Source organism: Phocoena sinus, chromosome 11 (genome assembly GCF_008692025.1).
Source record: "Phocoena sinus isolate mPhoSin1 chromosome 11, mPhoSin1.pri, whole genome shotgun sequence".
In the NCBI taxonomy this organism is placed as follows: Eukaryota; Metazoa; Chordata; class Mammalia; order Artiodactyla; family Phocoenidae; genus Phocoena; species Phocoena sinus.
This window is the reverse complement of record NC_045773.1, coordinates 81,151,309-81,179,274: the sequence shown is the minus strand read 5'-3', so window position 1 is coordinate 81,179,274 and position 27,966 is coordinate 81,151,309. Positions and strand designations below refer to the sequence as shown.

The following is a 27,966-nucleotide window of genomic DNA, read 5'->3' as shown; positions in this document are numbered from 1 at the left end:
CTCAGGGGGAAGGGGCAGGGTGGGATTAACTCTGGGAGCCAAAGCGATTAAGGAGACAAACAGGAGGATTCCATGTGAACTGCTCAGAAAGGTCCAGATGATCTCCCCAGGCCTCCTCTGGCGTCTGAGAAACTCGGGGCTGCAGCCCAGCACCCCTGAGTCTCTGCAGGGACTGGGGTGAGGAGAGAAACCAGGCTGGTGGCTGGACAGGTAACACCTGGGTCCCTGAGGGAAGCTAGAACTCAGAGACTGTGTGTGTCACTCCCTGGGTCCAAACCTGGCATTGGCCCCTACCTCACTGGGAGCAAAAGCCAGAGACTGGCCAAGGCCTACAGGGGGCTGCCAGTGTGCCTCTCCCCACTCCTCTCCAGCATCCTCCTCCACCCCAGCCACATTGGCTGTGATTTCCTCCAGCCCCACCAGGGGCACTCTTACCTCAGGGCCTTTGCACTGGCTGTTCCCTCCGCCTGGAACACTCTTCCCCCAAATATAGCCATGGCTCCCTCTCTCTGCATCATGCTATTATAAAGTTGTCATATTTGCTCCTCCTACCTCCTGGCCCTCTAGGTTCCACTTGTCCCTGTTCTAATGTTTTCCCATAATCACTTACCACCTTCTAACCTAACCTACCAGAGAATTTACTTATTTGTTTACTTATTTGTGTCTGCTGTCAACAGAAACGTGGAAGTTGCCACAATGGGTAAGGAAGGCTTCATCCAGACCTCAGATGTGGTCCCAACAGAGGACCAACACTGGGGGAATACTGGGGGCGGGGTTAGTCCAGTCTGTACACAGTCAACCCCCAGTCTGTGTCTGTGGAACAGCTGGCTGGTAGAATCAAGTGACAGGAACCAGACCCCTTTATATCCCAGTTTCTCAAAAGGAACTAATTCTATTGCTGACAGATTTACCCAAACTTCTGGGAACCCATTTCGGTTTTCTTTTCATATCACCTTTTGAGATAACAAGCTGCGTAGTTTATTATCTGCTCTGGAAAAGGATCCATTTTATTTGCTCTCCCTCCACGTTTGTCTCTCTCCCCCCACCCTGCTTCCCTCCTCACCACCCGCCCCAGCTTCTGACTGGGCTTCTCAGGAATGCACAGCCTGCATGGGGCGTGTGGGGGTGGGGGGTACAGAGGGGGTGACTCACTCCTCTCATCAGCTATATAAGGTCACAAGGGGGCTGGAGAGGGGAGGGGCTGGTCTCCCTGCCAGAGGGGCCTCTGGGGAAGGGCACCAGCCACAGCCCAACCCCTGGGCTCCAGGGGCAGGGCTGGGATTTCTCTCTCAGTGGCAGGGATACATTTGATGGAATTAGCCTGCAAAACAGGAGTTATTTAGGGAAGGGGGGCAGTGTTGGGTGGCAGGGTCCTCATATTCCTGATCTGGCAGCTGGGGACAGGACATGCCTGTCCCTGATGAGCAGGGTGCTGGTCGAGTGGAGAAGGCCTGAGGGAGGGCCGAGGGGAAGGCGTCTGGGCCTAGAGAACTCTATGCTGCTTCTTCCCCAGCCCCACCCCCACCCCCACCCCGAGCGGCTGCTTCCTTATTCTCTCACCACATCCTGAGCACAGTTCTGGCAGGCCCGTGGCCCTGCATTTGCCACTCAGCCCCACCAGCCTTCCGGCTGCCCCCCCACCAGGCTTCCTGTTTGGGCGATCTGCTTCCGGCTCCCCTGCTCCCTGACCTAGGTATGGTCACCCTCACAGGTCCTGCCCTGCGCTCAGACAGTCCCTGGGCTTTGGGCCCCCAAATTCACGCCTTCTCCTCTTTGTTCCTCTCCAGAGGCACAAGCCAACCTCTACAGCAGGAAGTGACTTCTCTGAACACCTCGCCCTGGTCGTTCCTCACCTACTTCCTTGCATCTGCCCAGCCTGAAGGGGAAGGGGCTGGTAGCAGTCCGAGAGCTCAGGACAGACTCAGGGACCATAGCTCAGGGATGGGAGCTTAAGCTTCATGTGAAGATGAACTGGGGTCTCAAGTGACCCTGAGCTTTGGTCCCTGTGCTTTCCCACTGATACTGAGGACACAAAAAACAAGTCTGAGGATGTCACACATGAGATGAGAACTGGAGACTAGGAAGGTCTTCCCAGTCTCTGGAGAGATGTTAGATGCAGAGACCTCTCTTTCCTTAGAGTTTTTCAAGCTGGAAACTGGTGTGTGGGGAAGGACGTGGGCCAGGGCCAGGGGGAGAAGTCTGCTTGGCTGACAGCTTGGCTGTTGCCAACTTCCCTGCGCTGCCTTCGTCTGCTGGCCTCGGCCCCCACCCCGCCCCCACCCCGCCCCGTCCTTAACTCCCATTGTACTCCCTGCTCTCAGCACTGTGCCTCCAAATTCACTTCTCTTTCTACCCCAAGAGGAGGGAGAGGCCGGGATGGCAGGAAGAGAGGGGAAAACCAACTGCTGAGCCAGTTCTGGGGAGGGAGGGGAAGCCCAGGGAGGAAGGACAGGGAGGGAATGGCGAGGGGGTATTTTGGAAGAGGAGAAGGCTTTTCTTGTCCCAAGAGAGAAGGGAGTACTGTCTGAAGCAGCAGCCCAGCTGGGGGTGTGCAACCTCGAGGTCACCCACTTCAAATGGCCTCTGTGTGCGTCTCTCCCATGGGGCAGACTCGGGGTTCGAAAGCCTTCTCTGCTCCTTGGCCAGCCCTGTTCCACTCCCCTCCCCCTGCTGTCCTGCGGTGTCCCTCCTCCGCACCCCTCGTCCTCGGGTCTGTGAGACCCTCCTCCGCTCACTTATCCCTACAAGCCCAAAGCCACCCCTCCACCTCCCCAGGCTTTCCGCCCCGACATCCTCCCCGCTGGAAGGCTGGAAGTGCTTTTGCCCTGCGGACCCTGCCCTCACAGGCTCCAGGCTGTGGCCTCAGCTCAGGTCTCCCACCAGATGGCCTGGGTTGGGTCACAGAGTCAGCAATGGAAAGAACTGGGGGGCTGGGGGCTCAGAGCCTGAGGGAACAGAGGGTGAGCAGCCTGGGTACAGCCTGAGAGGGACACACCCAGGACAGCGCTTGCTTGCGGGGCAGCCTCCTTGGGCTGGGAAGTGAATGGAAAAGAAGGGCTACGAGAAGGAAGAAGGAAGGGTGTGTGCGCAGGGGAGGAAGAGTGGTGGCAGGAATCAACAAGAACGCATAGACCAAGACAAGAATACAGGCGTATGAGACAGAGACAGGAGCCCACAGAGAGCCGACAAGTGGGCTTCTGAGGAGTCTGACTTGGCTGCTCCCTACCTGTTTGTGGTGCCTTTCAGGGGACCCCTTGACAAGGCAGCTGCGGTCGAGGCGGAGGTAGCCCCCCAGAACCAAGATCTCCTCAGCAGTTGGGTACCGCTTCTTCCCAGCCCCAGCGACTGCAGCGTCAGCTGTGGCTGGGCTGGCCGGAGTGGCAGGGGCTGCAGGGGGCACGGACCGCCGGGGGTTGACTGTGAAGGTGTGTCCGCTGCGGCGGGGGGCCCCCACCCCTGGCCCTGCCTTCACCCCATAGAACAGCCGGCTCATGAGGGGATCCCCAGGGGACTGGGGGGCAGGTGGGGCTGGGGGTGGGGGAGACAGAGGGGCTGCTGGTGGGGGCCGGAGTTCCCCTGCTTCCTCTTCCTGCTGTCTAGAGCCTCCAGTCCCAGCGTCCTCTGGTGAGAGGGGGGAGGGCACAGAGCAGCGGTTCTGCAGGGCGCTCAGAGGCCTGCCCTGAGCCCCTGCCTCCTCCTTCTCAGCTTCCCCTTCTCCAGCCTCTGCAGAGAGAGGACTCAGGTGCTTCTCGGCAGACTCTGGAGGGTCTGGTTTCTGAGTTTGAGTCTCTGTGTCCCTGGGTGTCCAGTCTCGAGCCTTCCCAGAGTTCAGGGTCCATTTCCACCCTTCTGTCAGCCTCAAGCCCCTCTCGCCATCCTCCGCAGGGGTGGGCCTCTGTTCTGCTGCCTCCACTCCTCCAGAACTGATGTCTGGAGCCTCCCTTGTCAGGGTCTCTGACGACGCTGTAATCTCTTCTGGGACCATCCTTGGACTTGGCCTCTCTTCTTGTCTCCCACATTCCTCTGAGCAGTCTTTTCTTTCTTCTCCTGAGCTCAGCCTCCACTCTGATGCCTCCGGTTGTACCCAACTCTGTTCCTGAGACTCTCTGGAGTCAAGCGTCCATTTATGGGCCTCTGTCAGGCCCAACTTCTGGTTGTCAGACTCCACCGGGCTCAGTCTATTTTCCACCACCTCTTTTCTCCTGGGGCTTTGTTCTTGAGGCTCTGCCAGTCTCAGACTCCGCTCTGGAGTTTCTCCAGGGCTCAGCCTCCATTTCCTCACCTCTGACAGTCTGGAGCTCCTGTCTCCAGCCTCTCCTGGGCTCTGCCTCCAGTCTCGAGCATCCACAGGCCTGGGGCTCGACTCTCGAGCTCCCCCTATCCCCAGCCTCCTCTCTCTGGCTTCCCTGGGACTGAGCCGCTCTTCTCTTGACTCTCTTCCCTTGGGGCTCTGATCCCGCATCTCCCCAGGGCTGAGTCTCCGCTCCCAGGCCTCTAAAGACCCAGGCCGTCTCTCTGCAAGTAGCTCTTCACTCCGCTGCTGTTGCTGCTGCTGGCGCTCTTGCCGAATAAATCGGTTCTGGTGCACTGGCCCAATGGCCTCCAGGAGGACAGCAGACTCGTCTGGGTCTGGAGGTCCAGCCTCCGTAGTCCCAGGCGCAGGGCTAGGCTCCCCGGGAGACAGACCAAGCTTGGCCCGGCGGCGCTCCAGAAGCCCCCGCTTCCAGGCTGGCATCTGGGACAGCCGCTCCTGCTCTGCCTTCTCCCGGCCACGAACGGCTGCCTCCTCCTGCCGGCGCCGGGCTAGCAGCTGTAGCTTCCAGTCTGGGATGGTGGCCATGGTCCCCTTGGGGAGGGTGGGGAACGCTGGGGGCAGAGAACAGGAAGGAGAGGCTCCAGAGAGGCCCGGAGGGTGCGAATGGGGGTGGGAGGGGAGGTAGTGGAGCGGAGAGGTGGGACACAGAGGAGGGCAGAGGAGCTGAGGGTGAGGACAGAGGGAAAGAGCGGGGAGCAGAGAAAGGAGAAAAGCTGAGAAAGTGAAGGGGAAACTAAGAGTCAAGTTGATGGCAGTCGGGGGATGGGTTGAGAGGAAGAGTGGAGATTCAGGGCAAAGAGGCAGGAGTCAGATTTGTCAGTACAGGTTATTGGGTATCAGAGACAGTTCCCGGGATGTGAGAAGAGAGAAAAACGAGAGAAGTTGGCGCGCGGGCGAAGAGAGAAAGGAGAGGCTGGACGTGAGGGGGACAGGGTCCAGGCGAGGTTGCCTCACCGCTACCCCAGGAGCGGTGAGAGTGGGAAGAGAGGTCAGGGAATCCCGCCGGAGAGGGGGCACTGGGACCTGAGGGGGTGTCGGGGAGGTGGGAGGGCGGAGAGTGGAGAGGTCTAAGGGAGAAGGGGAAGTCAGGGAGGCAGAGGGGCGAGGGGGTTCCGCGGCTGCAGCCCGGCGCGTCTCAGCGTGGGCCCAGGAGGTCCGGGCTCCCCTTCCAGCTCTGCTCGGGTCACGCCTCTCCGGCCCCCCAGCCCCCACCCCTCCGCCCCGCACTCCGCCCCGAGGCGGGTCAGGGGAAATACCCTCCCCCGGGGACTTTCGGAACCCGGGTGTCGGACCTGCCAGCACGTTCCCAGAACCCTGGCGTCCACCCCCCACCCTAACGCGGTCCCGGCACCACCGCCTGCCTCCCCCACCGGCGGTGCCCCGGGACCCAGGCGTGCGGAGCACCGGCCCCACACCTCTTTTTTCCGGAGCCTGCCAGTCCTGTGCCCGGGTCTTGGCTCTCACGGAACCCCGACATAGCCGGCCATCCCCACCCGGCTCTGACCGCACAGACAGGCAATCTCGGCACAAAGAGGAGACAGCCCAAGGTTCGGGCCGGGGACGGGAGCGGGGACGGGAGAGGAGACACCCCCTCCCCAAGGCTGAAGCCCCTCAGTCAACTCACACGCCGCGGGGCTCCCAGGGGAGGGGGTGCGAAGGAGCCTGACGTCCGGAGAGAGGAGGAGAGAGGAAGAGGAGGAGAGAGGGATCGAGGGAGATCCGGAGACAGGAGGGAGGGGAGGAGGGAGGGAGAGGAGGACGGAAAGAGGGAGCCAAGGAGGAGGGACGGAGACAGAGACCAGGGGACCGGGCGGGGGGAGACGGCCGCTTTGTCTGAGGACAATGGGGAGAGGGAAGGGGGCGCGGGGCGGAGCCGGGCGAGGGGGCGGAGCCTCGCTCCCTCCGACCCCGCGTGGGACTCGGCTCCGGGTCTCCTCTCTTCCCGCCGCCAGCCCTGGCCCTCCGACGTCTGTCCCCAGGGTTTCTCACCCGGCTCCCGGATAACCCAGGTGTCCAGACCTCCGCCCCCAGCTCGCCAACCCAGGGCGGTGGCCCGTGACTCAGGCCCCTCGAGGGACTTGGGGAGGAAGCGGCAGCTGCTCCGAGCCGGGCCCGCCCTTCCCATCTCCTGCCGCTCCTCCCCACGCATTTGCCTTCCCCGGCCAGCCTTTGTTACCGTGGGGGCCGGGGCGGCCGCCGGGCTGCGGGGGACCCGTAGGGAGGGGGCGGCAGCAGGAGCGGCGCTCGGAAGCCAACGGTTTTGGAAGCTAGCTCCCTTACCCGAGCCGCTGCCCCACTCTTCCGCTTCAACCTATCTGCCGAGGGTCCCCAGGTCTGCAGCGAGGAAATTGGGGGATTTGGAGGAAGGGAGACCGGGTGCTCCGGGAAGGGGGGTGGGGCGGTCCGCGGGGAGTGGCCGCCACCCAGCGGTCATCAGAGGGCGCGGCCGATGCCCAGACTCGAGTCTGGCTCGCCTGTCCTTCCCAGAGGCAGCCCTGCAGCTTGAGAGACACTGACAGACTGCATGCTACACGTAGAAAAACCAGGCTGAATTTTATTTTCCTGTAGCGCGAGTTACTCGGGAGAGCAGGGAGCCCTTAGTCACCCGAATTAAGAGCAGGAGAATCTGCTCAACTAGGTTCATGAGTCTGGAGCCCAGGGGCAGGGCCTAGGGAGCTGGAAAGGCCAGACAGTGGGGCTGGGCCGCAGCTGCAAGGTGTGGAGCCTGATGGGGCAGCCACTATCGTCAAACTTGCGGATCTTGGTCCAGCTCCTAGGAGGGGAGCTAGACGTGGAGAAGAGGATCCTTGAGGCACAGAGGCCAGAAATAGGACCAGGGGAGTGGTCAGGCCAGACCCTTCTCCTTGTGAGGAGGTTGTTAATGGAGGGTCAAGCCCTAAACTCTGAGGAGACAGATAAGTTCCCCACTCCCTCTTCCTGGCTGGTGAGAAGCGGCCCTTGGAGTCCAATGGCTGAAACTCAGAATTTAAGATATGGAGCTGGACCCAAGGAGTGGAGGCTCAAACAAGGGAAGGGACAGCTCCTTCAGTCCATGGATTTGGGCCTCTGGTCTGAAGCAGCCAAGGCCTGGATGTTAAGGGGATTTGGAATTGGAGGGGAAAAGGAAGTACAGGGCTTAGAACGAGGGTTAGCCCCTCACTCGGCCTCCCCGTCCTGGGGCCGGGAGAGCAAGTGGAGTTTTCTTTGCAGCTGGGCCCGGAGGTAGCGGAGATCTTGCTGGTCAAGTCCGTGAGCCAGGCCCAGGTAGAGGGTAAGGAGGAGAGCAAGGAGGAGGCGGTCAGTGCCCAGGGTGGGCACCACCCATAGCACAGTCAGCAGCTCCACACACACTGGGTGGCGCAGGTGGGAGAAGAGTCTCAGAGCCCGGGGAGACTTCAGGGCCAGAGGCTCGCCCAGCCCCAGCACATGGTAGTACACCTAAGAGAGGGAGAATGGCTTAGAAATGGAGTCAAGCCCTTGTCGCAACTTAGCTGCCTCTTTCCTCCCCTTCCAGGCACCCTCCTTTCTATAACGCAGGCCCAGGAACCACCCTTCTGAGACTGGGGTCCCTGACCCTCATCTCTGGTCCATGAAACTTCCCCAGGCCCAGGAAGCCCATGGTTTCTGGCCTTTGAGCGAGGGCTAAGGGGAGACTATCTTACAAGAAAGGGAGGTGAGGGAGTCAAAAGCAAGAGGCAGGTGGAAGAGTAGGGGAGGAGGAGGGACATCCTTGGAGGGGAAAGAGGTATTCTAGAAAGGATCAGAGGTTTGGGGTAGGGATCTGGGAGCCTCACCTGTTTGAGGCCCATGAGCTCTGCGTAGTCAAAGACGAGAAGGATGCTGAAGATGAGGAGCCAGGAAATGACGTGGAGCACAAAGCAGAGGAGGGGCACCCAAGTGGCCCATGGCTCGGCCCGAGCCTCCCACAACACGGGGCCCCTGGGCACGGGCTCCCAGTACCGCATCACCAGCTGAAGGAGGATGAGGGACTGGGTATCCCAGCAGCCCACCCTTGAAAGACCTAGACCCAGAGGCTGCCCCCATCCCAGGCTGGCCAGCTGCTCTCCCCGCCTCTACCATGAGAATGTTCAACATGTGGAGGGTACTGGGTGGGGTCCCAAGTATGTAAGAATGACTTGTCTGTACTCTGAGGACTTAAAGAATGGATGAGAGTCACCAGATAGGTACACAAAGTAGCCTAGGCCAAGCACCCACTGAGAAACAGATGAGTACTAACTGGGAAGCTTTCTCTTGTGACCTAGGGAAGTGCTTTTGAAGACAGGATAAGACTGAAGAGGAGCTAACAAGGGAATCTCAAGCAGGACAACGTGAACAAAGTTGCAACGGTGAGAATGCACATATCATGCTCGGGGAATGACAAGCAGTACACCATTCTTGATAAAAAGTAGGATATGTGCTGTGGAGGAATGGGAGCTGAGATTACAGTCCTGAACACCCTTAGTTCTCCTCCTAAACCCATGTTTTATCAGAAGCCTAAGGTCCTTGCCTCTCCAGTCGACGGAATCCTTCCCACAGATTGTTTCCCTTGAGGACTCAGTTGCCAGGGCTTCATACCTGCAAGGCCAGGGCAGTGCATGCCACGTACAGAGACCTCTGAAGGACCCCAAAGTACCGGGACATCCATGACTTCACTGTCTCAGTTGCCATGAGGCTGTGTTGCCCCACAAATAGTAGCAGGAGCCCCAGATCCCAAGCCAGGGGGACAAGAATGCTTTGGTCCTGCAGGGCAGCCAGCCATCCCTGGCGGGCATCTAGCGGGAGTTGGAGAAAGGGACAAAAGATCAAGAAGACTGTGGGAAAAACTCCCTACTCTTATCTCCTCTTGGGACCCCAGGCCATGTCCCTTAATGCTTTCAAGAGCCTTAATGCTTCCTCTCTAGGCTTTGCCCACCTCACTTTTCTATTCTCTGTTTCTTCCCTCTTCCCCAGGCCTCCTTCAGAGCTGGGGAAGAGGATTCATGCTGGTCAGTCACGAAAGGCATGGCTGGAGTGCCCTTCTTGTTTCGGTTCTCTAAATGCTCCCTCTTTGTAACACTCTCCATAGTCCTCTTTACTAAACCTTTCCTTAGAATACTCTGCTTATCGCCCTCTCTCCCCCTCAGTCCTCACTCTCCCGCCTCTCCAAACCGCTAATCCCTGAGTTGCTAATTTAGCCCTCTGGTGTCCCCTGCAGCGTCTCGGCGGCTTTCACGGTTCTAGTTACCTCTCCTGGACTTCCCCTGTCATTTGTCTCCAAGCCCCGCCCCCGCTCCCTCTGCTCCGGCTCCACCTTCCTACCCCAGAGCTCATCCTCGGTCCCTCCCGCTCACCAGGACCACCAGACTCCGAGATTCCTCCAAGAAGTGGCCGAAGGGAGGTAAAGCGCACGAACTCCACTCCAGTGCCAAAGGCCAGGATGAAAGAGGCGAGGGCAGCAGGGACGAGGAGCAGTGCAGGGGCCATGGCGAGAAATGGAGGGGTGGGGAAAGGGGCGGGTTTGGGATTCCCGCGGCCGCAGGCTCCGCCCCGACCCCGCCTCCCGCCTGGGACCCTGCCCAGGAGGGCGGGGCTCCCGCGCGCCGACGCCCAGGCTTCCGGCCGGCGCGCGCGGCTCTCTCGCACAGAGCTTCAGGGCTGATCCCTAAGTGTCTTTCCCCGGTCTGCGATCTCCGCGTCACAGAAGGGAATGTTAGAATCCCAAGTGAGAGGTGAGAAGGGCAGCGGTTGTTCAGTCATGCACGTGGTTTGAATCGCAGCTGGGCTAGTTTTCGCATCTAAAATGAAGACAGTTCCTCTCTTGCAGGGTTCTTGCAGAAACGGCATTATGATCCCACCTTCCTTTAACAGCTTTGACTAGAAAACAACCAGAGTCAAGAGGTTACAAAGCCTCAGCTAACACTTATAATGAACGGTGAGAGAACGGAAGACTGTTGACCCAGGCTGAGAACCCAAAGCTCTGAATCATCCATTACAGCTTGTTAGATGAAAAAGAGTGACTATTTTACCACAAACGCTTAGTCTGTAATTTATTATAAAGCTGATTTGTTGCCTCTCCACTTGCTAAGGGGAGAGAACTTGTCTGTAACACTGAAAGATTTGTTCTATTAATGCCAAAGGCTGTTACTTTGTAAACATGAGAGTAACAACATGTTAAAATATTTGTGATAGAAAACTTTATTACAGTTGTAAACTTTGTAGTATGTTAATTTTATCCAAGCTTGTGATAATTAACTACCTATACAACCCCATTAGACTCCACTTACTAGTCAGAAAACACTAAGATCTTTTGTCCAAAATTTTCCCTACAGACCTGTTTGTAATACCTACAAGACTAACATTCACATCTAAAAATCAAAGTAAAGTAAGGTTTTTCTCCATTAAAGATCATGTAGCTAAGGACCTGGTCACAGTAGCTATGACCATAGTGAGGAACCTAGAGATCAGGAAGCTAATTCCCTCAGCTAATAGATAGAAGAAACATAGGCCTAAAGAGATCAAGAAAATTTCCCACAGGCTCTACATTCCTTCTCCCTCCCGGAGGCTTAGTATTCCCATTCTCCTCCAAATCAGTGCTATTTTATACTGTACCAGACATCATTATGTTTTCCCTCCTGATTCACTCTCCATCCTGCTTTCTGCCTCAGGAAGTTGTCCTGAATGGACTACATCAAAGAAAATCACAGCAGTTGAGGGAAGCCTTTCTATGTAACTGTTCCCTCCTCTCAACCTTTTGTGTTTACAGGTGGCCACAACAGAGCTGTGAGTACTGGCAATATTCTTTGTGATTTCCCTACACTCTGCCTACTTATAATTTTCACTTCATTAAACTCTCTCCAAATTATCCTAATTTGACTGTGCCATAGTTTCCTCTTAGGATCCTGACTGACAGAGACATTTATTACACAATGTGCTATGAGCTGTAGGGTTCATTGGAAGTGTAAGAAAAGATCTCTCTTCTCTAGAAATTTAAATCGGGGCACTTAAATTGTACCAGTCATGAAGTGGGTGTGCACGAGTGCTAAGTGGGGCTACAGAGACAGCAGGTGCTGTAAGGAATCCAGTGGACCTCAGGGACACAGGCAGCTTCACAAAGTACAAGGCTTTGAGCAGTGCAAGGGGACTAATATTTATCTGGGTCCTACTGTGTGCCACACCCACTATGGCTATGCTTAATATATATTGTGAGATGAGGTATGTCTAAAAGCCAGCAGCACAGTGTTTGGCAAAGCTCATGCTGTTTCTACTACACCAAAGTTTTCCAAACTTAAGTATAACTTACCTGCAGAAAAGTGCCCAAAACTAATCAGTATTTTTTAAATTGAAGTGAAATTCACATAACATGAAATTAACCACTTTAAAGAGAACAGTCCAGTGTCATTTAGTACATTCATAATGTGTGCAACCACCACCTCTGTCTAGTTCCAAAGCATTTTCTCTTCACCCCAAAATAAAACCCTGTACCCATTAAGCGGTCATTCCCCATTTTCTCTCCCTGCCAGCCCTGGCAACCACCATCTACTGTCTCTGTGGATTTACCTATTCTGTGTATTTCCTACAGGTGGAGTCATACAACGTGACCTTTTGTGTCTGGCTTCTTTTACTTAGCATAATGCTTTTGAGATTCATCCTCAAAACACCGTAGCACAATTAGTACCTCATCCCCTTTTATGGCTGAATAATATTCCATTGTATGGATATGCCACAACTTGTTTATCCATTCATCTGCTGATGAACATTTGTGGTGTTTTCATCTTTCGGCCCTTGTGAAAGTGTTGATATGAACATTTGTATACAAGTATTTGTCTGAACATCTGTTTTGATTCTTTTGGCTATATACCTATGAGTAGAATTGCTGCGTCATATGGTAATTCTATAATTAACTTTTTGAGAAACTGTCAAACTGCTTATCACGTGGATGAATCATTTTACATTCCCATGAGCAATGTAGATGGGTTCCAATTTCTCTACATCCTTATAATCAACCAACTTCTAAAATTTACAAAATAAAACTGTACTACACCATAAGGCACATAGTGAATATTTATTTATCACAGAGGTTAAGCCTAAGCTAACTTTATAAATACTGGAAAAGCAGGCCAGGAAAAAAAAAAGGGCAGAGATTTGCTCAACGTCAAAGCTAAAGGATGCTTCTAACGAGATGGGGCAAGGAGAGGGGAAAATATTTTAGTAGCATTCCATAACTCCACCCTCAAATTTACTCACTCCAAGCATTCTTTCAAGTTCTGGACACTAAAATTGTTTCCACTATCTTTTGCAGGGTGAGTAAGAATCCCAGTAAGAAAAGAAGAGGAGAAACAAATGGTTTCCAAACAGGAAGCAGGACACTGCGCGCCATAGAGCAATAAGCACATCAGTCCGGCTAAATGTGAGCAGCGACTTAAGATATCTGAGCACGGGATTGGCCGACTTTAAGTGGCCATTTAAGAAAACTGTGGCTCCCAATCTCCCTGTCTTTGTTTACCAGCAAGCTTTTCAGCCCCACCCATGTTCCAAGACAAATGAGATCAGTACACCCCAATCCTTTCTAAAGCCCTAAGTTCTTTCTTCCAAATATTTCTAACACTTTATATATTGGTCTGGAAGGAAAAGCATACTGGGGTGGGGTTTTCAGGTGGATGACACTTCCAAAGTGGAGAGGACAAAGGCCTCTGGCTTGGCTTCCTGCTTTAGTACTCCTGTGAGCAGGAACTCAGGTGAGAGGATGGGCAGCCCAACCCGAAATGGAATGGCACATCGAGGGAAGTCCTGGGAACATGTGATCACAACTCTCTGAGGCTGGAAGAAAGAGAAAACAGAAAGTCAGGGGTGAAAAAGAATCCTAGAAGTAGGTTCGGGACCCACTAATCAGTCTTAGCAGCACAAAAACAACCTCCTGACGGGAAGCCATATGACACACACACACTGTCTATGAAGAGCTCTTGCCACAAAAGTTGAACCTGAATTTGTTCAACCTTTTAAAGTTAACTACGATTTACAGGAAATATAAAAGATAGAAAAACAAGATTAATGACACAACAAGGGAGCAAACAGAAAAATCCAGACTGTGGAACATTCTAAAGGACAAGTGACCTAGTTTCTGCAGGAAGTCAATGGCAGGAAAAAGGCTAGGTGGGTTGGGGGGTATGCTCTAGAGTAAAAGAAAATTAAGAGATACAGCGCAATTGTGGGGATACATGGACCTTGTTTGAGTCCTGATTTGAACTGTAAAAAGACATTTTCAGATGACTCGAGAAATTTGATTAATGGAGTAAGACGAAGTGACCAGGAAACAATTGTTAATTTTGTTATTGACCAATAACGGCATGTGATTATGTAAGAAATGTACATATTTCTTAGAGATGTATATTTTAAATATGTAAGAAAAAATAATAATGACCTTTGCAGTTTCCCTTAAAAATTTCAGCAAAGAAAATGAAAGAAAAAGGGAAAAAAAATAGAGCAAATGCAGCAAAACCTAAATTAACCTGTTGAATCTGAGTGATTGGTATATGGAGGTTCGCTACATATTCCCTCTCCCTTTGTGTATATTTCAAAAAAATTATATATACAAAAATAAAAATAAGTCCATTTGGTATCAGCAGACCTCTTCCTTCTCTATCCCTCTCTATACCAGAGGTCTTCCCCCAGCCTCTCACTACTCCGTGTTCCCATCTAACCTGTTCCCATTCCAGCCACCTCTCTAACTACCACCTCACCAGATCCTGAACACACCACCCCTACCTTATAGGACCGGGGCATGCTGGGTAGGACGGTGCCTCCACAGCAGCTGATGATCTCCCCCATCTGAGGTGGTGGTGGCTGGACCCCTGGGGTCACGTGAATCTCATAGCCCTAGGAGGAAGAGAATGGTGGAGACAGTAGATGATGCACTGAGAGGCCGTGGACCGCTGGGCAACAGCTGAAGTGTGGGGCAGAAGATGGCCTCTCACCTCCAGCAGCCTTCGCTCCCGAGCCCGGCTCAGGGCCTCCCGAAGGCTGAAGCCAAAGTTCTTCTCCTGCTCAGGATCAGTCACCACATATTCAGCCGGGGGCAAGAAGCAACCTGCCTTGTGGGACTAAGGACGGTAACAGTCAGTATCAAAGCTCAGCCCAGCCCTTCACCCAGCTCTTCTTTCTAGTGTTTACAGGGAGCTCAGGAAATGTTTTCAGAATTAAGCCTTCTGCTTCACTAACCTCGTCTTCCTGTACCCACGTTCCTCCCACCGCTTTCTACAGACCCATATGAGCAGCCTTCTCCCGCCACTATCTCTACGGGTCTGTCATCATCTCCTGGCCTCTCACCTGGTGCAGCCAGTCCAGGGAGAGGATGGGGATGCCCCGCCCCAGGGCACACAGGAACTTGACTGTCCGGCGGATCCGATCTGTCACCAGGTGGGAAGCCTCAGCCACTGAGCTGGCCAGACTGCCCCCCAGGGCCAGCACTGCCCGCTCTCCATGAGCATCCACCACGCCTGTGAAGAGCACCTGTGAAAGGGGTTAGCCAGAGCTGGTCACGGCAACCAGCGCCATCGGCACCCGTCTCCCAAATCCCCTGGGTCTCCTCCCGTCCTACCACATCTCCATCTCCCACAAAGCCCCAGAGCCCTTCTCTCCTACTTTGGGGGCCGTGGACTCTTGGAGAGGTTTGGTCCGTCGCAGGCTGCGGCTTGGTATTTCCCGGGGCTCCTCCTCTGTCTGCTCTCTCTTTCTCTTGCCTGGTCCTGGAATCACTACATCCTGGGGTTGAGAGAGAACTTGGTGGGAGTTTCCAAGCCCCCAAGCTCTTTCTAAACTAGGTGACTCCAGCCCCCGCCTCACCTCTTCCTTCCTCTGCTTCGCTGCAGGATTTTCTTCTTCTTCCTTAAGGAATGCTGTCTTCTGGGGAACTTCTCCTCTTTGGAGCCGTTTTTGAAGTGGAGGTGAGTCTGCAGTAGCTAAAGGCCTCTTGCGATTTTGAGAGGCCTCAGGCTGGGGCTCTGGGGTGAAGCCAGATCTATCTGCTGCCTCCCCCTTTGGGATCTGGGGAGCACGAGTGGGTGCCTCGGGAAGCTGGGCAAAGGCAGGCTCAGGAATGGTGCTGAGGGACTCGGCTGCCCTCACTGCCCCTCGTCTCTGGTCCCTTGAGGAGTTAGGTTCGGAGGGTGCAGAGTAGGGTTCATGAACGTGAGCTGTGAGAGACCCATGTTTCCTAGTGGCCCTTGGCCTCCTGCTGCAATTGGCTTCAGGGATGGGCTCAGGGGGAATAGGCTCTCCTGTGGGGACTGGAGAGTGGGACTCAGGGGTGGTAGGAACTGGCACAGCATTTACTGTAGAAGACCTTAGTGTCCTGCTCTGACCACCCTGAGCTATGACTTTGGGGGTGACAGGCTGCTCTGTGGGGGACGAAGGTTCAAGGTCAGGAGCTGTGGCTTCAGTTGACTGGGATGTCTTGACAGAGGACCTTTGTGTCCTGCCCCGAGTGGCCTGAGATGTGGGCTCAGGGGTGAGAGACTGGTCTTTAGAGGTGGAAGGCTGGGGCTCAGGAGTTATGGGGACAACTGGTTCAGGGGCCTTAGCAGATGACCTAAGTGTCCTGCCCTGAGGGGCCCGAGATGTGGGTTTGGGGGTGACAGGCTGGTCTGTGTGGGCAGAAGGCTGGAGCTCAGGGGCTGTGGGGACATTTCGTTCAGGGGTTTTGACAGAGGACCTAAGTGTCCTGCCCCGAGTGGCCTGAGATGTGGGTTTGGGGGTGACAGGCTGGTCTGTGTGGGCAGAAGGCTGGAGCTCAGGGGCTGTGGGGACATTTCGTTCAGGGGTTTTGACAGAGGACCTAAGTGTCCTGCCCCGAGTGGCCTGAGATGTGAGTTTGGGGGTGACAGGTTGGTCTGTGGGGGTGGAAGGCTGGGGCGCAGGGGCTGTGGCGATAACTGGTTCGGGAGTCTTGACAGAAGCCCTCTGTGTCCTGCCCCGAGTGGCCTGAGATGTGGGTTTGGGGGTGACAGGCTGGTCTGTGGGAGTGGAAGGCTGGGGCTCAGGGGCTGTGGCGATAACTGGTTTGGGAGCCTTGACAGAAACCCTCTGTGTCCTGCCCCGAGTGGCCCGAGATGTGGGTTTTTGGGTGACAGGCTGGTCTGTGGGAGTGGAAGGCTGGGGCTCAGGGGCTGTGGAGATAACTGGTTCGGGAGCCTTGACAGAAGCCCTCTGTGTCCTGCCCCGAGTGGCCTGAGATGTGGGTTTGGGGGTGACAGGCTGGTCTGTGGGAGTGGAAGGCTGGGGCTCAGGGGCTGTGGAGATAACTGGTTCGGGAGCCTTGACAGAAGCCCTCTGTGTCCTGCCCCGAGTGGCCCGAGATGTGGGTTTGGGGGTGACAGGCTGGTCTGTGGGAGTGGAAGGCTGGGGCTCAGGGGCTGTGGAGATAACTGGTTCGGGAGTCTTGACAGAAGCCCTCTGTGTCCTGTCCCGAGTGGCCGGAGATGTGGGTTTGGGGGTGACAGGCTGGTCTGTGGGAGTGGAAGGCTGGGGCTCAGGGGCTGTGGAGATAACTGGTTCAGGAGCCTTGACAGAAGCCCTCTGTGTCCTGCCCCGAGTGGCCTGAGATGTGGGTTTGGGGGTGACAGGCTGGTCTGTGGGAGTGGAAGGCTGGGGCTCAGGGGCTGTGGAGATAACTGGTTCGGGAGTCTTGACAGAAGCCCTCTGTGTCCTGCCCCGAGTGGCCCGAGATGTGGATTTGGGGGTGACAGGCTGGTCTGTGGGAGTGGAAGGCTGGGGCTCAGGGGCTGTGGCGATAACTGGTTTGGGAGCTTTGACTGAAGCCCTCTGTGTCCTGCCCCTAGTGGCCTGAGATGTGGGTTTGGGGGTGACAGGCTGGTCTGTGGGAGTGGAAGGGTGGGTCTCAGGGGCTGTGGTGAAAACTGGTTCAGGAGTCTTGACAGAAGCCCTCTGTGTCCTCCCCCTAGTGGCCCGAGATGTGGGTTTGGGGGTGACAGCCTGGTCTGTGGGAGTGGAAGGCTGGGGCCCAGGGGCTGTGGAGATAACTGGTTCGGGAGTCTTGACAGAAGCCCTCTGTGTCCTGCCCCGAGTGGCCCGAGTTGTGGGTTTGGGGGTGACAGCCTGGTCTGTGTGGGCAGAAGGCTGGAGCTCAGGGACTGTGGAGACATTTCGTTCAGGGGTTTTGACAGAGGACCTAAGTGTCCTGCCCCCAGTGGCCCGAGATGTGGGCTTGGGGGTGACAAGCTGGTCTGTGGAAGCGGTAGGGTGGGGCTCAAGGGGTACAGAAGAAATTGGAGAGGACCCTTGGGGCTTGACTTTGGGTTTTGGGTGAAGAGAGTCCAGCTCTGAGGAAAAGGGAGTCTCCAGAGCTTCCTGACTCTCATTTTGTCTGGTCCTGGGAATGGGCCGTTCTAAAGGAGGTAGAGAGGGCGAAAGGAGGGACTGAGGGGCAGGATGTTTCTGGCTCTGAGAGATGAGGGGGTTTTGGAGAGGCGCTGAAGCCTCCTGCAGTGCAGGAGGCCGACAAGCATCTGGGGATTCCTGATTACCCTGGGGAGAAATGGAAGCCAGTGAGGGAGGAAGAGACAGAGAAGAGAGACAGGACTTGGATACTGTTCTTGATCCTTGTTTATAGAATGTACTCGTGGCATCTCTCTTTCTGTCTGTTCCATTAGACTGGGAATTCCCTCGTTCCCAAAGACCTCTCCCCAAAATGCCAGTATAGTATTCTCAATATATGGATGATTCTAATAAAGAGGACGGTTAGGAGAAAGAGGAAATGGACTTGAAAAAAGGAGCTTTCTGAGTCAGGGATGGGGAGACAGAACTTGGGGAACAGATATGGAAAACAACAGGTGTCAAAGTAAACGGATAGAAGCCAACTAAGGAGCCAACCAAGAAGCCAACTAAGGAGCAGTGAAAATGGAAGAAAAGTTAAACGTATGGGGAAAGGAGTAAATGAAAGCAAGGTCAGGGGAAGGGGCAGTGGAGGAGATACAGAGATGACCTGTGGAGTGGGGAGGTGGGTACAGAAAGCAGCTCTCACCCTGGAAGCCTTCTCAGCAGGTGGCATCTTGCAATTCAAGTAGCCTAGACAGAAGGGAAAGACAAGTAGCTGAGGTCTAAGCAGTCAGTCACTTAGCGGTTGATTATCATGAGGGCTGTGTACCACCTCAGGCTCCCCTCTACCTTCACTTACCTCTCTGCTGCCTCCTGGGGCCCACTGGGGCACCCCTTCCTCCACCTGACTGGCTCCCAGAAGCTATGGGGTCTGAAGCAAGTCCCTGAAGGTCTCCCGCCCCCACTCCAGGCTCTGGTGTCGAACCTGAGGCCTGGCCTTTCTGGTCCTGGCCCCCCGCCTCTGTCTCCCCTGTCTGTGGGCCTCTGTCCAGCATCACTTTGGGTACCTTCCCTTGTAACCCACCTGCCTCACACTCTCTCTCTGCTACTGGTTTCTCTGCTTCTCTGTCAAATATTTCTCTTGTAAGAGTCTGCTTTTCTCTCTCTTTCTCTTGTATTTCCTCGGGTGTCTCAATTTCTACCTTCAAACTCTCCATATCCCTTTCAGTACTTGCACTTTTTACTTTTTTGTCAGACTCTTGTTTCTGAGTATCTCTAGCTAACACCTGTTTTTGTTCTCTGTCCTGTATCCCCCTGGTTGATTCTTCCTCTCCCATCACATCTTCCCTCTCTCCTTCCGAGGGCAGTTTCTCAGTTTCCCTCTCCAATGGCTCTCTCTCAGGGGTCACCCTCTCTGCTGTCTCTCTTGGTGTACCCATGTCTTCCTCCACAGTCTGCATCCCTCTGCCTTGAATCCCCAGTGGCTCTGCATGAACTGGACTCTCTGGATGTTGCTCTTGTGGTGCTGCCGTAGGTGGAGAGGGGCAAGATGCATGGGCTTCAATGTGGGTGGCAATGGGCTGAGGCTCAGAGGCTTCAGACTCTCTCGGACAGAATGGCTGTGTAGCCAAGACCTCCCATGGCTCATCCAAGGAACCTGAAAGCAGAGTGAGAGAGAGAGAGAGAAGAGGGAGGAATGTAGGTTGAAAAGGTAATAGCTTGAGAAAAGATGAAGACAAATTCATGCATAATAAATTTAAATGGGTTATTAAAGGAAAGCTGGGAGTAAGGAAGATAGTCATAACATTTAACATTTGTCTCAAAAAGTAAGCCCAAACCTTCATATAAAAGCTCTCTCAGTAGCCTCTTAAAAACTTATGCTAGACTAGTTGCTCTATGGGTCTGACTTAATATGGCATTTTTTTTCTGATGAGATGGAGGAACATCAGCAAAACGTCAAGGAATATAAAAGAAACGTGTAGAGGGGGAATAAGGATGCCAAGTTAGGGACACAGAGGAGGGGAGAGTTTCTTATACCTGTGGCCTGGAAGCTGCAACGGGAAGGGCCAGGCTCTTGGGGCAGAGTAAACAGGAAGGCCTGGGTGGGTTCATCCTCCATGCTGGGGACTGTTGCACAAAAAAGCATGGCCTGAGCACTGCTCCACAGAACTCCAGGGTCCCATTCTTAGTTTCCCACCCTGACCGTCCCAGCTTTCACACACTTCAAGGACTACCAGTCTGATCTCCAAGCTCCTGTTTGTACCAGTATCCACATGACACAGATGTCCTCACCTTCCAGGCTCTGATTCTCTCTCTCCACAAAGCACTGGGTAGCTTGCAGGTCCATATCTTCAGAATCTGGTGGGGGAGGAATATAGGATAATTAAAAAATCACAGCTGACCCTTAACTCCTTCCTTTTACTCTACTATTCCCTCCTCAGCCCCAACGCCATGCAATAGACTGAATCTCTGTGTCTCCCCCAAAATTCTTACATTGAAACCTAATTTCCAATGTGAGGGTATTAGGAGGTGGGGCTTCTGGGAGGTGATTAGGTCATGAGGGTGGAGCCCGTGTGAATGGGATCAGTGCCCTTATAAAAGACACTCCAGAGAGCTTCCTTGGGCCCTTCTGCCACGTGAGGACATAGTGAGAAGATGGCTGCCTATGAAGAAGGAAGCGGGGCCTCACCAGACACTGAATCTGCTGGTATCTTGGACTTCCCAGGCTTTAGAACTGTGAAAAATAAACTTCTGTTGTTTATAAGCTACCCAGTCTATGGTATTTTGTTATAGCAGCTCAAATGAACTAAGATACCCTAGAAGCATTCTTTATTGCAGGGGTTAAGGGAGGAAGAAAGGCCAGCACTAACCATCGTGGTTGTCTCCAGAGTCCATGGTCCTATCCACATGTGGTTCTCTCTCCCTTTCTGTGGGGGTCTGGGCCCCCCGTCTCTGTGGCTGGGTGGGTTCCCCTGGAGTGACTGTGTCCACCACCAGATCTGCTATGTTATTCCTTGAGACAGGGAGAAGGTCCTGCTCCACTTGGGCCGCAGGTGACCCACCCTGGGCCCCAGCCATAAAAGCCCTGCCCTGTTCAAGAACAGCTACAGCCCACTCTGTCCCAGTATCTTCTTCTGCCTGAAGCTGGCTCTTTCTTACATCTGCCACTGCTGAGGCTGCTAAGGATGTGTTCTCCTCCGCATCTGGGTCACAGTCCCTAGCTAGAGGAGGCCGGGCTTCTTCTAGATACACCACAGGCAGCTTTGCTGGGCCTCCTTCAGCTTCCACATCTGTTTGATGTGTCCATGCTACAGGTACTTGATGCTTCTCCAGAAGTATAACAGCTGGCCCTGGTGGGACTTCCTCCACTACTTGTGTGTTGATATGCACTGTGGCAGAGGCTTGGCTTCTCTCCAGGTGGAACCCTGGTGAGCTCTTCTCTTCCGTTACCTCTGTATCACTGTCCCTGAGGGGAGGATGACTCTTTTCTGAATATGCCTTGCCCGTGTGACCCCTGGGAACAGTTCCTGTCTTCTCCACTGGGAGCCCCTTTTCCTTCACGTCTGTGTCACTGTCTCTCCCAGCAGAGGCTTGGCTTTGCTCCAGAAGGGCCACCGGTTGGGCCCTATCGTCTTCTGCATCTGGATCTCTGTTCCACGCGACAGCCCGGCTCTCTCGTAGATGTGCCAGCGTGAGCGCTGCTGAGACTTCTTCCTTGTCATCTGTATTGCTATCGATCACGACAGAGGCTCGGCTTTTGTCCAGAGGGACAGTCAGGGGGGCCTCCCCCTCCTCTATATCTGTATCACTACCAGCCAGGCTCTCCTGCTGATGTGCCACGCCAGGTGCCCGAGGACTCTCTGTACCAACTTCATGGAAGCTGTGCCTCTTCCTCACAGGAACTACAGCTGGGGTCGCAGGGATCCCCTCTTCTTCCACATCAGTATCACTGTCTATGAAGCCACAAGGCTGGGCCCTTTCCAGATGGACCCCAGTGAGCCTTCTCAGAGGCCCGCTCTCATCATCCACATCTGTGTCACTGTCCTCTCCAGTAGGCTGGCTCCTCTCCAGAATCACTCCAACTGGAACCACCCTACTCCTCGCGCTCCTCTCAACTTTCGTGTCATTGTTCTTCTCCTTCACTGAACACTGATCCTTTTCAAGCTGGATTCCAGTTGTGACAGGTTTAGGCTGTTCTGTCTCTGCAGCGGTGACTCTTCTGGCAGCTGAGGAGCCCTCCCCTGCTCCTGGTTGCTGACTTTCTTCCTCATCTGTGTCACTGTTCAAGTTGAAGGCAAAAGGTGGCCCAGGGATATCCAGGGGAGAGGAAGATCCCTCTTCATCGCTGTGAAGGGAAGAGAAGAGAGAGTCTATAGAATCTATTTCCCCAGAAGGGATACCTCACTCAACTAGGAGCTCCTTGAGGGCAGACATGAGGTAGTATTTTCTTTTCTATCTCCAGCAGTTAGTTTTCTACTTGGCACATCAGAGGTGCTCAATAAAAATTCAGTTGATTGAATGAGTATGTGTAGTTCCCCAGCCCAGACTTTCATGGTAATAAGTTCTCGTAGAGATGGATCCTCCAGCCCCTGATTCCTCCTTCTTTTGAGGACTCAGGTGTCTGGCCCTTTGGCACTCACCTCTCTGGAACTACTGTTGCCAAAAAGGAGGTCCTTGGTCCTTTCACCACACACTTTTCAGAAAGAGAATCTGTCAGTTGTAGAAAGGAATAAGTTGACAGTTTTACACTCACAATCCCCATCTCCTCACCCGCCCTCCCAATACACAAACTTACCTACTTCTTCCTCTGAGTCCTCAGCCAACAGAAGCCTGTGGGGTTGAGTTCCTCCCTGTACCCCGGGTGTCTCCTCTATAGTTAGAGGGCCCCGGGAGACAAAGGGCAGGGGGACATCCAAGCGATGGTACTGGCAGGGCAAGTCAGCAAAGAGAATCAACTCCCGGTCCCTCAAACGATGACTCACCCCAGGGCCCAGGACCTTAGGAGGCCTCAGGATTTGAGTACCATTGAGGCTTCCACAATCCCGGAGGACAGGCGCCTTGTCCCAGGCCAAGATTTCAATCACCGCATGTTGTTTGGAGATAGATGAATAGGGCAGGGCCACAGAGCAATCAGGCATTCGGCCTACCACATTCTTCCCAAGGTATAATGGGAAATCTAAGAATTAGAGAGGTATATGGGTTCCAAGGCCAGAGTCCTGACCTTCTATTAGGAAAATGTTCCTGTTAAGTACCTCACTACTCACTCAAGGTCCCCCCATGCATTAGAAAAATAAAAGGCCCCAGGATAACTAGCTAATAAAGAATATATGCAATGCATTATTCATAATCAATACCCCATCCATCCACACTGGATTATTTTCTATTGTAAAATATACATAAAATTTACCATTCAGCCAACTTTTCAGTGTACAGTTCAGTGACGTTAAGTACATTCACATTGTTGTGCAAAACATCACCACCACCCATTTCCAGACCTCACTGGATTTTTATCTGAATCCCTTCATCTTCTCCTACCAAAGTAAAAGCACCCCCATTGAGTCCAGGGCACTTGCCTGGAGCAATCAGATCAATCAGCCCCCTCTTCTCCATTCCCAGTAAAACCTTTTTTCAGATCTCCCAGATGCATATCTAAGCTTGCAACCCTCCAATTACCTCGCCACAGAAATAAGAGGCCTAAAAAAGAAAAAAAGAAAAAGAAATACCAGTACTTCAGCACACAATAACCCCTGACCTTTTTCTGGTCCATAGGAACTACTGAAGATACGCAGTCGCCCAAGGGGCTCCAAGCTACACTCCAAAGATTCACTGGGTCTCTCTTCAACCTCCTCCTCTTGTTCAACTTCCCAGTTAATAACCTGGGTGTCTTCCATGATCTGAGGAAAAAACACATTATTATCACCTCTTTCAGTGGGTCACACCACACAGCCTCAGAGAGGAGACTGCTAACTGCTGTAAACCTGGATAGCTATGGAGGCTGATGCTTCCCTTTCTGCCAATCATTCTGTTGTTATTCTTCTGAAGCATTTAAGAAATATCTTTGACCATGATACGGAATAAGAAATAAATATTATAGAGTCCCCAGTACAGAAATATATACAAAAACACATGCTTGGGACTTCCCTGGTGGTCCAGTGGTAAAGAATCTGCCTCCCAACGCAGGGGACTCAGGTTCGATCCCTGATCAGGGAACTAAGATCCCACATGTCGCGGGGCAACTAAACCTGTGTGCCACAACTACTAAGCTCAGGCGCCTCAACTAGAGAGCCTGCGTGCCACAAACTACAGAGCCCACGTGCCCTGGAGCCTGCGTGCCACAACTAGAGAAGAGAAAACCCGCACACTACAACTAGAGAGAAGCCCCGGCACCACAATGAAAGATCCCGCATGCCTCAGTGAAGATCCCGCATGCTGCAACTAAGACCCGACACAGCCAAAATTAAATAAATAATAAATAAATAAATCTTAAAAAAAACAAAAAACAAAAAAACCCCCACATGCTTATTTATAGACAAATGTTTTGAGAAACAATGTTAAGCCTTTATACAACACACTGGTAGTTGTCATTCTGTTTTTTTCTCTTCTCAATTCTTTAAACGCCGATTTGCAATCCATTAAATTGATTTCACTATCCACTATTGGGATAACTTTTGCCAAACACCAACTATGTATCAGGCATAGTAGCCGTGAGGCAGGCGTTTAGGACACTAAGGCTAAAAATATTCAATCAGGATAACATAGCAGGTAAATGAAAAGGGTAGGAATAAATGTGCTTCTGGCTGCAAAGCCCATGCTTTTTACACTTTATCAGATCATCTCAGTGTGATCAGACTAAACTGCAAAAAATCATAACAGCCAAAAGAGAGGCTTGGTAGGTGTCAAGCACTGCTCTAAACACTTTATATTCACTGACTTATTTAATTATCACAAGAACCCTGTAAACTATTATTATTACTTTTTTTTTTTGGTTGTTTTCCTTTTGGACACGCAGCATGGCATGTGGGATCTTAGTTCCTCGACCAGGGATCAAACCCCTGGCCCCTGCAGTGGAAGCACGGAGTCCTAACCACTGGAGCGCCAGGGAATTCCTTCTTATTACTTTCTATTTCTCAGATAAAGAAACTGCAATACAGATGGATTAAGGAATTTGTCCAGGACCACCCAGATAATGTCTCTCCTCTGTTTAATATTCTTTGATGGATTTCCATGCCCATAGGATAAAATAAAATCTAAACTCCTTAGCAAGGCCCTCCACAATCAGAACCTCATATCCTCAAATGTATGTCCCACCCGCACCTCACCCAAGCCTATGATTCAGCCACATGGACCTTCTCCCCAGTCTCTGAACACATTGCTCCCTTTCATCTGCAGGCCTTAGCCAGCTCCTTAGCCCTTTGCTCATAGTTTTCTGGTCCAAATCCTACCCATCCTTTACAATTCAGTTCAAATGTCACTACCTCAGCAAAGCCTTGCCTGGAGTCTTCTCTGCTTTCTGGTGTTCCCCATGTTCCTAAGTGTTTCACGGTGGTTGGTGGACTTGTACTTATCCTGATAGCTCTCACCATAGTGTAACTATTACATTCCATTTCTGCCTCACACCCCCCCGAGAACTGGACACGGCAGAAGAACTCTGTCTTTTCCCCACGGGTCCATCATATTCATTCAACAATTATTGCGCACCTGGTACCGCTATAAGTATTCGGGATACATTCCTGAACCAAAGTAAAATTAACTCTGCCCTCCTGATTAAAGAACAAATAAGATGAAAACTCAAAACAGTATGAAAGATGCTACTCTAAACGGAAACTGTTGACAGGTTGGGAAAGTAGGACACCTCCATGGAGATAATGTAAACTCCGTTCTTAAGACTGGCGAACTCAGCTGGTACCCATGACCCTCGTCTCCAATCCATGGGCCACCACCTTTGATCTCCCTCCATCCCATGGGTTCCCTCCTAGCCCAACGGCTCCCTGTGTCTTCATACCTAAGGTCAGGGAGGAGCGTCAGGTAAGGATGAGTATTATAAACCGAGCAGCAAATTTCCAAGTATCCTCCGCCCAGTCGTACCCAAGGCACGCCCCTCCCGCCCACCGGGGAAAACCAAGATGTCAGCCGGGGAGCCTTGGGCGAGGCCCCCCAGAACTCACCTACTTTGAGTCCCCGCGCGCGCCACCAGTAACGGCCGCGACCGGGGTGGCGCGAGTGCCTGAGCGGGGCGGGGGCCGATTCGCTGATTGGCTCCTGCCGCTGTCTTTCACAGCCCGGCTGCACGCCGACAGAGCAAGCCGCCAATTCGGAGGCACAGTCAGAGCCCCGCCCCGTCCCCGCCCCCTTACAGCTCAAAGGGGCGGCTTCTAAGGGGAGGCTGAGATCAGTTGGCTGAGGCTGTAATCAGAGGCCGCCGAAGGCGCACAGAATAGCGCACCTCGATTGGGTAGCTCCAGAGGACAACCCACTGACGCTTCACCGCACCGCCCACTTCCCGCGCAGATTTCCAAATCGCGACCACAGAGTCTGGCCGCCAGCGACAGATAGAGGGGCTTACCATAGTCGTCGCCCCAAGCATCTAGTGCGGCCAGAGCGTCCTCCCCCGGTCCTCCCAGACATGGAGTCCGCTGACTCATGAGAAATGAAAATGGGTTGCGGGTTGCAGTCGTGGCTGAAGGCTGCAGTTTGGAAAATATCCCGTAGGCGTGGCGCTCGAGGACTCATTGCAATGGAAGTCATTTTCTTATGAGTTAGCTCGTCTTGAAGTCATGTCATTTCCTCTCTGACAATACATTCCTGATGGACATTTTGAGGTCATTCCCCAAGAGTAAAGATCCCTAGGCAAACAGAACTGTTTCGTTAACCATCTTGAAGGCTGACCGAGTTCTTTGAAGGGTTCAAGGATGATAAATATCATTTATTTCATTAAATGTCATACTAAGACAAGAATAATAATTTGACATGAATAATTTAGGAAGACCTTTTGCATTCTTATCTCACTTCATTCTGACTACAATAGGCAGAAATAGGTTTTATAGAAAGAATCGGAGCTCTGCCGATAACTTGCCTACAACTAATGTAAGGTAGAGACAAATTGAAACCAGTTCCCTAATTGTAAATCCTGAACTCTCTTCACTACCACAAAATACGTAATTATTTTCATTGTGATCATGCCGTAAAACATGAACATTCTATTTTAAGTGGGTAGACGGGTCTTACACAACTTGTTCTTTTATTTATAAAACGACTGAGAAATGTGTGTTGAATCCAATGTGAATTAACAATGATGACCTTGATATAACATGTCCTTTATCACAGGGCTTACCACACTCAATTATTGTTTATACACTTCTCACGAAATTGCAAGATCCTGGAGAACAGTGAGCTACTTCTTAATCATTCTTGTATCCCTAGCTCCTGGTTTGGTGGACACTTAGTATCTCTCAAGTTGAACTAATCCCTGAGATGAAACATGCCACTCAGACTTCAGCTCATCCAGTTTTTCCCCCATCACCTCCCTACCCCTTTTATTTCAATCCTGAGGCTCCTGGAAGGTTGCAATGGTCAGCCACCTAGTCAGTGAAATCAGTGAACTGAAAAAACACTGACTTCATCAGTGTCTAGAGAGGCAGGCTGGAAGACACTGAAATTCTATCAGGTATCTCACCCCATAGTTCTCCGCTGGACAATACAGTGTGTTAAACGCTGCTCTAAGGCCCAGACCCCCCACATGGACAGACACTTCTGGCATATCAACTTCTCTAAACCATTCAACTTATTCTTGAACATACCCTTCACACAATTACTTCTCTATCTTGAAAAGCCCTTGCTGCAATTTTGTTTCTAAACATTATCATTAGAAAACTCCCAAGGAAATAGCAGGAGGGCAATCCCCTCCTTCTTCCTGAGGTATCTGGGGGAGCAGCAGTTTACTGAAGTTCATGCCTTGGGTCACCAAAGGACCAGCTGTTAGATAGCAGATCAGGATGCCGCATTTCTCCCCTGTTTTCGCTGAGCTAAGCAGTCCTGTCTTCCCAAGAGCTACCGCAGCGGGGAGCTTTCAGGGCGTGCCCCCACTCCACCTTCCAACGCCTGGCACCCCCGGGTTCTCAATTTCTGTATCCGTAAACTACTCTCTTTTTATACCAGAAAAGTCAGGCATAGAGGAAGGAACCCTTGCGCAAGGTCATTTTTCATTAAAAACTCCCAAACCAAAACCCCCATACCCAGTACCCACCCATTTGTTCTTTCATTTTGCAGCGTGGACAACAATAGAGGACTACAACTCCCAGGGAGGACTGCGCTCGTCCCGCCGAGCAGGGACCAATGGACGTCTG

The 27,966-nt window shown here is 52.7% G+C and overlaps 3 protein-coding genes and 1 long non-coding RNA gene across 17 annotated transcripts in view; 1 reads left to right on the top strand and 3 right to left on the bottom strand.

Moving 5' to 3' along the window:
* PPP1R18 (protein phosphatase 1 regulatory subunit 18) overlaps positions 1 to 6,280 on the bottom strand; it is an 8,952-nt gene extending 2,672 nt beyond the window's left edge. The window contains exons 1-2 of one of the 2 annotated variants that reach the window (XM_032648135.1): positions 5,940 to 6,280; positions 3,227 to 4,866 (exon numbers count right to left, since the gene is read on the bottom strand). In XM_032648135.1, coding sequence (XP_032504026.1) covers positions 3,227 to 4,840 — 1,614 coding nt within the window. In that variant the 5' untranslated portion in view covers positions 4,841 to 4,866; positions 5,940 to 6,280. Of the gene's footprint in view, positions 1 to 3,226; positions 5,466 to 5,939 lie in introns of those variants that run through there. The other variant, XM_032648134.1, reaches the window with a different exon arrangement.
* LOC116761837 lies at positions 5,584 to 12,731 on the top strand. 4 transcript variants are annotated; one of them, XR_004352121.1, is made up of 6 exons: positions 5,584 to 5,862; positions 8,578 to 8,661; positions 9,266 to 9,300; positions 9,649 to 9,692; positions 10,119 to 10,226; positions 12,594 to 12,731. It is a non-coding gene; the product is annotated as an uncharacterized LOC116761837 (long non-coding RNA). The 4 variants fall into 4 exon arrangements; XR_004352124.1 differs by having other exon boundaries at positions 10,105 to 10,226; XR_004352122.1 differs by having other exon boundaries at positions 9,649 to 10,023.
* NRM (nurim) lies at positions 6,844 to 9,814 on the bottom strand. Of its 2 annotated transcripts, XM_032648146.1 has the most exons (4): positions 9,646 to 9,814; positions 8,891 to 9,087; positions 8,110 to 8,286; positions 6,844 to 7,753 (listed from the first exon to the last, which is right to left on the bottom strand). In XM_032648146.1, the coding sequence occupies exons 1-4, from the start codon at positions 9,776 to 9,778 to the stop codon at positions 7,472 to 7,474; spliced, it is 789 nt and encodes a 262-aa protein (XP_032504037.1). In that variant the 5' UTR covers positions 9,779 to 9,814; the 3' UTR covers positions 6,844 to 7,471. The 2 variants fall into 2 exon arrangements, with proteins under 2 accessions (XP_032504037.1, XP_032504038.1); XM_032648147.1 differs by lacking the exon at positions 8,110 to 8,286.
* On the bottom strand, positions 12,338 to 27,966 carry MDC1 (mediator of DNA damage checkpoint 1). Of its 9 annotated transcripts, XM_032648131.1 has the most exons (17): positions 27,867 to 27,966; positions 26,187 to 26,466; positions 23,376 to 23,517; positions 22,419 to 22,799; positions 22,264 to 22,333; positions 20,494 to 21,968; positions 20,313 to 20,357; positions 19,916 to 19,981; positions 19,661 to 19,750; positions 18,483 to 19,280; positions 18,330 to 18,373; positions 15,134 to 17,833; positions 14,933 to 15,052; positions 14,618 to 14,800; positions 14,266 to 14,391; positions 14,057 to 14,167; positions 12,338 to 13,111 (listed from the first exon to the last, which is right to left on the bottom strand). In XM_032648131.1, exons 2-17 carry the CDS (start codon positions 26,205 to 26,207, stop codon positions 12,944 to 12,946), a joined length of 6,540 nt encoding a protein of 2,179 aa, XP_032504022.1. In that variant the 5' UTR covers positions 26,208 to 26,466; positions 27,867 to 27,966; the 3' UTR covers positions 12,338 to 12,943. The 9 variants fall into 9 exon arrangements, with proteins under 9 accessions (XP_032504022.1, XP_032504015.1, XP_032504024.1 ...); XM_032648124.1 differs by having other exon boundaries at positions 14,933 to 17,833; XM_032648133.1 differs by having other exon boundaries at positions 14,933 to 17,833; positions 19,059 to 19,280.

Bases quoted from the DNA above. Each gene is read 5' to 3' on its own strand.
- NRM (XM_032648146.1), bottom strand. From the start codon at position 9,778: ATGGCCCCTGCACTGCTCCTCGTCCCTGCTGCCCTCGCCTCTTTCATC. The intron at 8,287-8,890 runs GTATGAAGCCCT...ATCCTCCTTCAG, and splicing joins GCACTGCCCTGGCCTTGCAG to CTGGTGATGCGGTACTGGGA. The intron at 7,754-8,109 runs GTGAGGCTCCCA...TCCCTCTCTTAG, and splicing joins AGCTCATGGGCCTCAAACAG to GTGTACTACCATGTGCTGGG.
- MDC1 (XM_032648124.1), bottom strand. From the start codon at position 26,207: ATGCTTGGGGCGACGACTATG. The intron at 18,374-18,482 runs GTAAGTGAAGGT...CCTTCTGTCTAG, and splicing joins CCCCAGGAGGCAGCAGAGAG to GCTACTTGAATTGCAAGATG. The intron at 14,801-14,932 runs GTAGGAGAGAAG...CCCCTTTCACAG, and splicing joins AAGAGTCCACGGCCCCCAAA to GTGCTCTTCACAGGCGTGGT.